The sequence below is a fragment of the Macrotis lagotis genome, chromosome 7, assembly GCF_037893015.1.
Source record: "Macrotis lagotis isolate mMagLag1 chromosome 7, bilby.v1.9.chrom.fasta, whole genome shotgun sequence".
NCBI classification, from domain to species: Eukaryota; Metazoa; Chordata; class Mammalia; order Peramelemorphia; family Peramelidae; genus Macrotis; species Macrotis lagotis.
In genome coordinates, this window is record NC_133664.1 from 110,163,143 (window position 1) to 110,175,484 (window position 12,342).

A 12,342-nucleotide genomic window follows, 5' to 3' on the forward strand; every position below is an offset into this window, starting at 1 on the left:
AGTTTGGAGCCAGATTAAGAAATGCCTTGAATGGAGAATGCTAATTCTATCAGAAGGGCAGCAAGGTGGAGAGAGTGGAGAGAGTGCCAGGCCTAGAGAGAGGAAGATTTAAATTCAGCAAGATTATCTTCCTGAATTTAAATCTGGCCTCAAGACACTTGCTAGCTGGGTGACCATGGTCAAGTCACCTAACCCCGTTTGTCTCAATTTCTTCAACTTAAAACAAATTGAAGAAGGAAATGACAAACCACTAATAGTATTTTTGACAAAAAGACCTTAAATGGGGTCCTAAAAAGTTGGACATGACTGAAAATGACTTCACAACATTTCTTTTAATGGGCAGTAAGGTTCACAGGATAATGGAATTACTAGAAGGCATCTTTATGTAGTACTAGCCTCTCTTTTTTACAGATGAAGAAACTAAGGTTTATATGATGACCAAAGCCACACAGATTTATGCCTATTATACCAAACAGTCATTCCTGGAAGATGATATTCTTTTGATTAAGATTAATTTTGTGATAGTAAATAGAATGGATTTGGGGTGGGGCATGCTGTAGACAGGGATTTAGGAGAGGCTATTGAATTCAATCAAGTGATAACAAGGGATTGACCTAGAGAGAGAGATAAGGAGAAAAGAATGTCAAGATAGAAGAGTCAACTTGCTAGAAGATATTGACAGGATTTGACAATTGGATTTAGAGATTGTGGGAGAAGGGAGTCAAAGGTACCTCTCACATTTCAAGCTTGAAAGACTAGAATGATAATCTGATTAACAGAAAGTATTATTCCAGGAAAACAACTGATTGGGAAGGAAAATAATAACTTTGGATGCTTGTAGTGTAGCCAGTTAAGTCTTAGACTTTTAAAAAGTGTTTTATTGATGCCTATTATTTTTATATCAGTTATTTCTAGGTCCATTCCACTGTCCTGCCCTCTGTCCTATAGAATCCTTCATTGTAACAAAGAAAAAAAAAATTAAACAAAACTACTTAATAATCACCATATTTCACTACATTCTCCTTTAGTATGTCTCCACTCCCCACCTTGATCCCCAGTCCTCTGCTTCTGTCAAAGGGAACATAAAAGTATGTTCCTGGATCTGTTCCCTAGGACCATTTCTTTTTTGTTTTCCCAGTCACTCACAACTGAGGTTCCTTCTTGTGATTTTTTCTCCCTTCTATTGTCACAGTGATTGTTACATTTATATACCAGCTTCTTTTGGCCCCATCCAGTAGGCACCCAATTTGTTATTATTAGCACAGAGTCCTGCTGCTTATTCTTTTGTTGTTGTCTTTGAATTTATTGGGGTATGTGTTTTAACAGAAGGATTTATTGTGTCAAAAGTAAGAACAGTGATGCCATATTTTTGCAAAATTCCATATAATCAAAATGGATGGATCAATTCACTGTTTTACCAACAGTGTATATGAATGCTCCTTTCTAACCACAACTCCAACGCTGACTATCCTCATTTTTATTTTCTTGGTCAATTTTCAGGGTGAGAGTGAAAACTCAGAATTGTATTTACATTTCTCATTACTATTGCCTTGGAGCAAGTTTCTAAATGTCAATGCAATTTATAATTTGCAATTCTTTCAAAAAACCATTCATATCTTTTGACCACTTATCTATTGAGGATTGGCTCTTGTTTATTGTTTTTTTGTTTTCTTGCATGTCAAGATAGTACTGGGAAGACAACTGGCACTTCATAAATTCTTCCTGTTGATTCATTTCAGAAAATGTTTTTGAAAATAATTGTGATAGGGCGACTAGGTGGTACAGTGGATAGAGCAGTGGCCTTGGAGTCAGGAGTACCTGAGTTCAAATTTGTCCTCAGACACTTAATAATTACCTAGCTGTGTGGCCTTGGGCAAGCCACTTAACCCCCTTGCCTTGCAAAAAAAAAAGGAAAATAATTGTGATATTCATTTATATAGAGAAAAATCTATCAGGGCCTGTGAAACTAGGTGTGAAAGTACTATTATCCGCACTGAAATTGAATATTCTCTCTTTTGCTCCCCTTTAAAAAGCAAGTTGAATCTTATTTCAAGACTATTCTCTTTCCTTAATTTAGGAAACTGGTAGAGTTTGATAGTCTTGCACATGGAATCCCAAATTTCATGCCTGTGGGTACTTGGATTCATCAGGTGTTATCTTTCTGAGTTTATCCACACAGAGCAAAATGAGTGTGAGAAACCAGAGACTCCAACCGATAGCTGCTGCAATCCAACCATCTTCATCCATTCCATGCTTACAGCACTGGGCAGCCTTAGAACAGAAATCCAGATCTATTGGAGAGGAAAAAAAAGACACATTTCACCATTCTTTTCTTCTGACTCCCCTAAATATCATTTTATTTCAATCACTATCCATGGGAGATGGAGAGTTTCCCTCTGAACTAAAGTGACATTACTAAACAAGAATTAGAAGCAAGTGGACTATGAGTTGTCATCCTAAGGGTGGGGATGAATTTGCCCAATTTATCTGCAAATTTTCCCAGTCCACCCCTGTAAATGAACTATATTTAGGAGAGAGCTTGCCAGTGTCACGGCTATATTCTCATGTAGAACAAGGCAAAACTGAGAAAAAGCAAGAAAATCAAGCCACTAAAATCTTGGCTTCATTAACCTTGCACTGTGTGGAAGTAACTAAGTCACTAAGTCACTAAGTGAACATAGTGAAACACAAACCCAGTGAAACAAAGAAGGGATTTCTAACTTGATGTTGTAAAGCTTGCCCTGGAACAAGATCTTTATTTAGTTGTGTATCATAGAAAACAGCAAATGTCTACATGTATCTAATCTAAATGAATTGTTGAAAGTTGTAGTATTCTCTTCTCTCATCTTCCACCTATTCATAAATAGATGAAAATTGGCAAAACAAACATGAATCTACTGCTTTATAATTGACTACTAATAATGTTCTATTGTTTTAATTATAGGAGCATGGAGATAAAGCTAGAGGGCATCTTATAGTGCTAGAATTCAAAGCAAATCCTCTTATTGCAACTCTATGGTTCTTTCTAGTACTTCATGTTTAGCATGTCCAGTTCTACCCAATGTCATAGCAGGTATGATATAAGACATTCAATAAGTCTTTAGATTCCAGCAAATTATAAGCAAAGTTTATGAGAAACTTGTCAATGTTAGAGCTTTAGTCACGTGGAACAGGGCAAAACTAAGAAATCTGCCTGTGTGTACTTGCCCTTGTTCCAGGACAAGCTTTACAACATCAAATTAGAAATCCCTTTTGTGTTTCACTGTGTTTGTGTTTCACTGTGATCACTTAATTCTACACAGTGCAAGGCTAATGAGGCCAAGAATTTTGTGGCTTGCTTTTCTTGCAGATTTCTTAGTTTTGCTTTGTTCCACATGACTATAGTTCTGACATTGGCATTCCCAGATACAGTCATCTATGTGAGTGTCTAGAGTGATGGCATGTGCCTTTGGGACCAAAATAGAGGAAATAACAGCATGCTACACCAGAAAGAATACTAGAGTTGGAGTCCGTTCAAATCCTGTCGATCATAACTTTACTAATCACAGGCAAACTATCTAACCTTGTTTTGCCTCAATTTCCACAACTGACAATTATTTTAGATGACTTCTAAAATCCCTTCCACTAGCAGCCTTGTGAAGTGGCAAGTTCTTTAAAAAGAAGCTAAGAAGGGGGCAGCTAGGTGGTGCAGTGGATAAAGCACCTGCCCTGGAGTCAGGAGGACCTGAGTTCAAATCCGACCTCAGACACTTAATAATGATCTAGCTGTGTGGCCTTGGGCAAGCCACTTAAGCCCCGGTTGCCTTGCAAAAAAAAACCTTAAAAAAAAAAGCTAAGACTATGTAAAAAATACTTGTTCTTGCACTGGGTAGATTGGACTAAGTGCCTTTCAACCATAAGACTGCCATTCTGAGATCCTCCCTAATGTATATTTTGATCACCCTCCATTTTGTCCCAAGTTACACTGGGAGTCTGGATTATTATGGTCTCCATGGAGTCTTAAAGATCAATTAGAAAGACTCACAAATCTCTTAGGTTTCTTTTGGAGAACGGGGAGAAAAATAGATCCATCCAGAAGAAGATTAGTAAGGGTCCTAAGATGCTAAATTATTCCCACCCAGCATAGTAATCATTTTAACCAATAAATGAGAATTAAACACTAGAGAGTTCAAACACCAGTCCATGGAGTTTTAGCAGTTGTAGAAAGCTTACTGGAGCACTGTGCTATGAATGCCGAGTCTGACAGAGAAGAAGTAATGGATGAGGAGTTGTGTGTTTCTGAAAGAATAAGAACAAAAGAGAGAGGCACAATCAGTACAACACACTGCATTCAGATGAATCCTTCCTAGAAATCAGAGATGGGCTTATGACTATTAGCTTCAAGGTGGGGAGGATCACATTTGTTGCTTTTGCAAGTTTACCTTGACTTCAGTGAATTCTTTGGCTTAATGGTCAAGGTCAAGTTCATTTCAACTTCATTTAAAGAATAATTCCTTTCAGACCTGGACTTGGAGTCCATAGCCTAGAGAACCCTCCTAACTCTGTTCCTTACTAACTCTGACCAGAAGCAAATCAACCTGGATTTGTTTCTTTATCTGTAAAATAGGTAGAATATTTGCAGTACTTACCTTCTGATCCAATCTAATCCTATTAACTCTAACTCTAGAGTTGAAGGAACTCTAAAAGTCATTCAGTCTTCTCTCTGTGTTTTATATATTAAACAACTCTTGCAAATTAATGAACATTTGAGATTTTTTTCATCAGCCTGGGGCATCAGGCTGGGAAAGTCCTTCCAACATTGCAAATTAATATCTGTAATTTAGTTTATTTATAATTTGTATTCTATGTGGTTGATATCTATTCTCAAAGAAGACCATGACATAAGGTAAGTGATGCCATGACTTACAAATGAATTAGATTTAATATGTAGAGATTCAGTAACTTGCTCAGGCTTATGCAGCTAACATGGATTCAAATATTTGAACCAGTTCTTCCTTATTTCAAGTCCAGCTGTCTATTCATTACTCAATACTGCTTCTCACAAATTGATTCTAAAACAAAAATCCAGTGTTTTAATCAACTTTGCCACTTGATTTCAAGTCAGTCTGTATTGCAAGCTGTTTGTTGTTGTTAAATCTTAGTCACAACATATACAAGGCTGAGCAAAGAGGACTTTAGATTATCACACTAATCCTTCACCTTTGACACCACCTTTTAAGTCATTCCTAATCCTCCTGGACATGCCTGGCTTCTGGTCAGTGATTACAAGACTCTGATATATATATATATATATATACATATATATATATATATATGAAAGGTTTTTTTGACTGTAACTCATTGTGCAACTTTGAGTCACTATTAAATAGATTTTAACAGAATGTACTATATTTATTAAGGAATTCAGAATATTTCCTCAGGATTAGTGCATGCACTTAAAGGTGTAAACCTTTTGTAGAGAAAGGCAGACATAGCCTCAGGTTACTGATTTAAGGTTTTTTAAATACATGATAGGAAGAAGATGAATATATTGTTTGGGTTTCCCCCAAACTTAATCCTAGGAATAAATTCTTACAGGATATTATAATCCCTTCTAGGATATTATAATACTATTCATCCTATTTTCTTGGCATGGCAGGAAGCTATAGAAAGCTCCCAAGTTCTCATCTTAGGACACTGTGTCCTTCAGGGACTTTGGTTTTTGTAGACTGTGGAATACTAGTTTGTAAAGGGACCTATTATTTAGCCAAAGGCATGAAACTGTTGTTCTAACAAACTTTATGCTACTCCACCCCAAACCTCTAAAATGTCTTACCCAAGTACAGTAATTAGTTGATGTAATCTGACATAAATTATTTACACCTGAAAGGCATGGCCATGGGGAGGGGAGACATTTGGGTGAGAGAAATAGATTTCCCAATTCTTTATACTTTTATAATAAAAATTGTTTTCTTGAATTTATTGAGTGTTCCTGACCCTTTTACCAAGGAGGGTGAAAAATAGTTTCCCACCTATGTGAGGACAATATCAATTATTCCAGGATCATAAATGGAATTTGGGAAGCACCAGATACAAAGGAACCTTTGTTCCCAGTATAAGAATGATCACTGAAGTCACTGAATCTCTACATATTAAATCCAATTCACTTGCAAGGCATGGCATCACTTCCCTTAGTTTTGGTCTTCTTCAAGAAGAGACAACAACATAGAGTCCAAATTACATATTCATAAACTGTTATAGATATTGATTTGCATTATTGGAAGGACTTTGCAAGCCTGGAATGCCCCAGGCTGATGAATAATTTCAAATGCTCATTAATCTGTAAGTTATTTAATAATTTGTAAAACCTAGCTGGAAGACTGTTGAGCCCCAGATACTTCACTTAAAAAGGGCAAGTCTAGGTTAGCACCCCAGCTGCTAGGGGACTTAGTGGAACTCACTAAATATAATCTCTGGTGTAAAAGATTCTAGGGAAATAAGGCTTTGAAAAGTACAGGGATGAGTTGGTTGGAAGGGGAGGTTCAGCTGAAGAGAGCAAGTGGAGATTTATAGGGTCCAAAGTTTAGAACTGGAAGAAACCTTAAAAACCATCTATATTAACTCTCTTATGTTATAGATGAAGAAACTGAGACAGTTGAAGTGACTGAAGTCAAAGTTTGAACTCAGATTCTCTGCTCCAGTCAGTATGTTGGATTTAATATGGGTTTCATACCATTATAATTTAGTTGTTGGTCAGTTGTTTGTTTCGTCTGATTCTTCATGGCCACATTTGTGTTTTTCTTGGCAAAGATGCTAGAGTGGTTTGCCAATTCCTGCTTATTTTATAGATGAGGAAACCGAGGTAAACAATATTGAATGAGGTAAACAATATTGAATATCAAGGTAGTACTGGGAAGACAACTGGCACTTCATAATTGAGTGACTTGCCTAAGGTCATATAGCTACCAATATCTGAGACTAGATTTGAACTCAGGGAGGAGAGTCTTTCTGACTTCAGACTTGTCACTGTTGACCCTAGCTACCCACTACTGCTATTCACATATTCTATAGAAAGAACAAAATGATCCATAAATAATGGTTAAAATAAATATTTAAAGCAGCTTTTTTGTGGTGTGTAATATAAAGGGATGTCCATCAATTAGAGGAAAAATAAATTATAGTATTTGAACATGATAGAATACTATTGTGCCATAAAAATACAGTCAGGGATGGTTTTGGAGTAACCTAAGAAGACTTAGGAACTGATATAGAGTGAAGAGTATAGAGGCAGGAGAACAGTTTTTATAGGAACAGTATTATAAAGACAAACAACTGTGAAAGACTTAAAAAGGCTGTGATCAACCATTCTGGTACTGGAAACAGCTTCAAGTGACTGATTAAAGAACAACAAAAGAATTTCTACATCCAAATGGGTATTATCCCTTTCAAAGTCACCTTGTGTACCTGTACATTTGTTTTTCAGTCTTTACAGTGGTGTCCAACTCTTTATGATCCCATATGGGATTTTCATGGCAAAGATACTGGAATGGTTTACCATTTCCTTCTCCAGTTATCTGTTTATTTACTAATGGCAATTTGCATTTTCTTCATGGTTGCAAAATGCTTTGTTTACATGATCTAAATGTTTTAGAACTTCTCTCTTAGAAATGACTGAAGACTTATTTTACAGACCATAAAATGAAGTATCTCATTGTTTTATATTCAGTCCTGATTTTGAACCCAAAATTTAATTTGTTCACCCACCTATTCATTATTAATTGCAAATGTTTATTAGTTGTTTTGTACTCTATGTAGTTTGTTGTCTGTTCTTGAAGACTAAACAAGCATGAGGTCAGCTATTTGAGTCATTGCTATCACTTTGTTATTACAATTAATGTTATTAACATTTGCCACCTTTGGGATATTTTATAAGAAACCTGTCTCCATTAGAAAGTTACTTTCTATTAGGGGAAACAATGTGTACTTATAGAAGCTATTTACAAGTGGAAAAAAAATAAAATCAACAGCTCATTATTAAAAAAAAAAAGAAATCTATCTCATTTTATAAAGGAAATTCCAATGTAGAAATTTTGAAAAAAATTTGTTTTAAAGTTTTTTGCAAGGCAATGGGGTTTAAATGAATTGCCAAAGGTCAAAACAGCTAGGTAATTTTTTAAGTTTCTGAGGTCAAATTGAACTCAGGTTCCTGGTGCTCTATCCACTGTGCCACCTAACTGCCCCCTCAAAAAAATTTTTAAGCACAAACAGCACAAACATAGTAAATAGTCTTACACAATGATTGCTTTTCAGGACAAAATACATTCGGAACAAAACAGAGCATTCTTGTTACAAATTAGTCATGTTACCTTTTGAGTCATAGGACATGGCTTTCTTAATCACTTGCCACAATAAACATAACTGCTAGTTATTTCCTCTCTACTTTGTAATGAAGTCAAACTGATCTCATCTTCACCTTTCTGACTATATTTTCTCTACTTCTTGAAGTCTAGGAAGCCCTGGATTTGCAGTGACTCACAGAAAGAGATAAAGCACTATATTGGAGGACAAGTGGTGGAAAGGGAGCAAGAGGCAAAGATCCCATATTTGGAGGAAAACTAATGAAAGCATAGCTTAGTATTTCCCAGCAAAGCTACCTCTTGGACCAGTGGTCTATTCTTTTTTTTTTTTTTTTTTTTTTAGGGTTTTTGCAAGGCAAATGGGGTTAAGTGGCTTGCCCAAGGCCACACAGCTAGGCAATGATTAAGTGTCTGAGGCCGGAACCCAGGTACTCCTGACTCCAAGGCCAGTGCTCTATCCACTGCACCACCTAGTCGCCCCTCCAGTTGTCCATTCTTGATTGAATGTGGTACCCCTATATTTTTTACCTGAAATTTATAAGAAATTTGCTCTAAATCAAGGGCAATATCCTGTTCCTATTTGATATGGTCAACCAATATGAACAGAAAATTTAGAAAATGTTGAGAAATATATTGTATATCATCATTAAGCTTTTCTCATAAAGAAATACCATTTTGGGTAGCTAGGTGGCGAAGTGGATAGAGCACAGGCCCTGGAGTCAGGAGTACCTGAGTTCAAATGTGACCTCAGACACTTAATCATTGCCTAGCTGTGTGGCCTTGGGCAAGCCACTTAACCCCATTGCCTTGCAAAAACTAAAAGAAATATTATTTAAAAAAATTTGAGATACCACTTCATTTCTATTAGATTGATAAAAATAAGTGAAAAATCAATCCTGGAAGGGTTGGGAGGAAAACAAAGACCTAGGTCCATTGCTTATTGAAATAAAATTATTGGAATCTTTTCTTTTGTTTTTTTTTTAACATCTTAAAAATATTTTTTTGTGAATATTTTAACAAAATTATATTGGAGGGGTAGGTTAGGTGGCACAATGGATAGAGCCCCAGTCCTGGAGTCAGGTGGACCTGAGTTCAAATCAGATCTCAGTCACTTGATACTCACTAGCCCAGTGACTTTGGGCAAGTCACTTAACCTCATTGCCTCACAAAATAAACACAGTGAATAGAACACTAGACTAGGAATCAGAAAGATACCATCCTGAGTTCAAATCCAACATCAGACATTAGCTACAGCTGTGTGACTCTGGGCAAGTCACTTAACTTTGCCTTAGGTCATCTGTAAGACAACCTGGAGAAGGAAATGGTGAAAACCACTCCTGAATCTTTGCCAAGAAAACCACAAAAGGGGTTGGACATGGCCAAATCTAACAATAAAAACCCCCAGTAATAGATGCATATAATATATAAATGAGTAAAAGAGACATTTTAAGTTCTGATCAATTTCTTTAAATAATTTTTTTTACTAAAATTCTTTTTATATTAACTTTTAAATAGAATTGACAAAAATTGTAAGTAAAAGGAGATAGTATGATCACATTTGCCTGAACAAGGGCAACCTCATTCTGCTTTCCCAATAGTAATTTGGGTACCAAACCCTTTCATAGTCACTGTTCCAACAGAAATGGCCTGGAGGCACAGTCTTTTTGGAGAATGATCTGATCTTTTGTGACTGTTATAGAATAAAAAGATGAAATAATGAAAAGTGAATTAAAAGAACCATCAAAGCAGTAATGACTATTTTTAGGAAAAATGTATACAAATACATATACGGGGTGAATAGACAGAATGAAAGGGAGCACAGAGGGATTAGTTAATAGACTGTAACAAGCATTTTGTATTTTAGAACTGATTTTCAAAATGTAAGTAAAATTTCAATTTAATTGATGTAAAGTTACATAAATTATGTATTACTTAATTTATAAAGAAGAAACAAATATTTCTATTACTAATAGTTTTGTAGACCATCAAAAATTTGCTGCTAATGCTGTTCCAGACAGGAAGTTGGGAAATAACAGTGTAGAGAAGTAATTCTCAAACTTTTTGGTCTCAGACTTCCTTTATGCTCTCAATTATACTCTCCCCCCCCAAAAGAGCTTTTATTTCATGTAGATTATCTCTTTGGATATTTATGGATATGTGTAAGAAATGATAAAGTGTTAGTATTATTATGAAAATAGGTTAGAACCTGCCATTTCCAAAGTTCTTCAGACTACACTTTTAAGAGTAACTGGAGTGGAAGACTATTATGGAAAACAGGGAAATCTGCATCAGTTTCTTCATCTATAAAATGAGCAAGTTCCTTTCCACCTTTAAGACCTATGTTCTAAAAAATGCATGCTGCTAGGAAGTACCATACAAATGGTCATTCCTTCTCCCTTCTTTTTCCTTCCCTTTTGATCCTTTCTAGGAATTGCTTCTCTGTATATCAGTTTCTTGTCCTTGTCAAATGAGGACATTATCTCATTTTATGTCTTAGAGATGATCAAAGAATAAATCAGATAGTCTATTAGAGAAAGCACTTAGCGCTATATATTTTCAAGGAATTATTAATTTTGAAGGAAAGAGAAATTAATAGGGGATTTAGAATATTGTAAGAAGAGGAAGCACTTCAAGTAGGGAGGGAAGGAGATGGAGAAATGAATAAATAAAAATAAAAATAAATAAATATACATACTTCTAAAAGATCCCTAATTTAACTGATGAGAGTGCTCCCTCCAATTATGATCCAGATCCCAACCTCTCCATACCTCCATGTATAATGTCAATCTACTATTGGCCAGTTGTAGTTAAAAAAAACCCTAAACACCTCATCACCTGGTGGCCAGGCTAGAGATAATGAGCTTCTCTGAATTAGACTAAACTGGCCTTTAGATGACACAGTCCATTCTGAACAAAGCAGAAAGAAATCTTCCCAGACCTCTCCTGGCTCAGCCTCAGAATCAGTGACACACTGGAGGTAGGAGTTGAAAAAAGGAGAAAAAAAGAGTGATTTCACTGACACCCCTGGGGAAGGAAAAAGAAGCTACTGGTAAGTAACAAAACAAAACTCCTTTGGGGGTAATTAAATTGTTAAGATTTGGGGAAATTTTTTTTAATGTTTTGCTCTTAGTAATGCTCAACCAAAGCTGAAGATATTTCAGAAAAGAAATGCCAGCACATTTATCAATATGCCCCAAGTGAGGTCTGGGAGTCTGAATTCTGTTAACAGGATATTTAACTTTAAAACATCTCCCTCCCCAATCCCCTGGAAAGTCTTGTTACCTTTTCCCTTGAGCCAAATTCCCTTCCTTTTTTATTCCTCTCCCTCTTTCCCCTTCTTCCCTCTCCCTCCCTCCTTGGTGGAACATAAACTCCACATTTCTACCTGCTAAGCAAGTTGTGAGGAAGGAGGCAGACAGGAGGACGAGGCTGATGGGACCGTAGATTGCAGAGGGCAGCTGCTTCATGGTGGAGATGGGAGGCACCTGTCTAGACTGCCCTTGTACAGCTTGTCCTTTGGAAACCTTGAAAATGACTCTGGCAGACCACAGGGAAACTTCTGCTCTCCCGTTTCAGAGAAAAGAGAAGGGGTGGAGCAAAGGCTACAGGAGTCTATCACACCTTTAGTCTTGCTTTGGGAAAAGAAGGAATTCCCTCCCCCCACCTCCAAACTCTGTGAAGTTTGGAGAGAAATGGGAACAATTTCCCTAGTCCCTCCTTAAAAAGGGAGTTGCTTTTTTTTTAAAAAAAATTGTTGAATAGGGGGCAGAGGATCTGCTGAATGGGCTGTGTCAGCTTAATTTTCAGATACTTCCTAGCTCTATAGCCCTAATTAAACTTCTTAACTTCTCTCAGCCTCGGTTTCCTTATCTGTAAAATGGGGATCATAATTGTACCTAATTCACAGAGATGTTGTGAGGATCAAATGATACAACAGAAAAAACACTCTACAAATGTTAACTATTTGTTATTTCTGGGGAAGAGGAAAGAAACAAAATATGCTTAA

The 12,342-nt window shown here is 36.4% G+C and overlaps 2 protein-coding genes across 2 annotated transcripts in view; one reads left to right on the top strand and one right to left on the bottom strand.

Moving 5' to 3' along the window:
* Positions 1–1,619: 1,619 nt before the first annotated feature.
* Positions 1,620–12,008, bottom strand: TMEM213 (transmembrane protein 213). The gene is made up of 3 exons (XM_074193592.1): positions 11,722–12,008; positions 4,213–4,278; positions 1,620–2,291 (listed from the first exon to the last, which is right to left on the bottom strand). Exons 1-3 carry the CDS (start codon positions 11,801–11,803, stop codon positions 2,122–2,124), a joined length of 318 nt encoding a protein of 105 aa, XP_074049693.1. The 5' UTR covers positions 11,804–12,008; the 3' UTR covers positions 1,620–2,121.
* Positions 11,237–12,342, top strand: part of ATP6V0A4 (ATPase H+ transporting V0 subunit a4) — an 87,374-nt gene continuing 86,268 nt past the window's right edge. The window contains exon 1 of the mRNA XM_074193591.1: positions 11,237–11,385. The gene's annotated coding sequence lies outside the window, so the exon portion shown is untranslated. The remainder of the gene's footprint in view (positions 11,386–12,342) is intronic.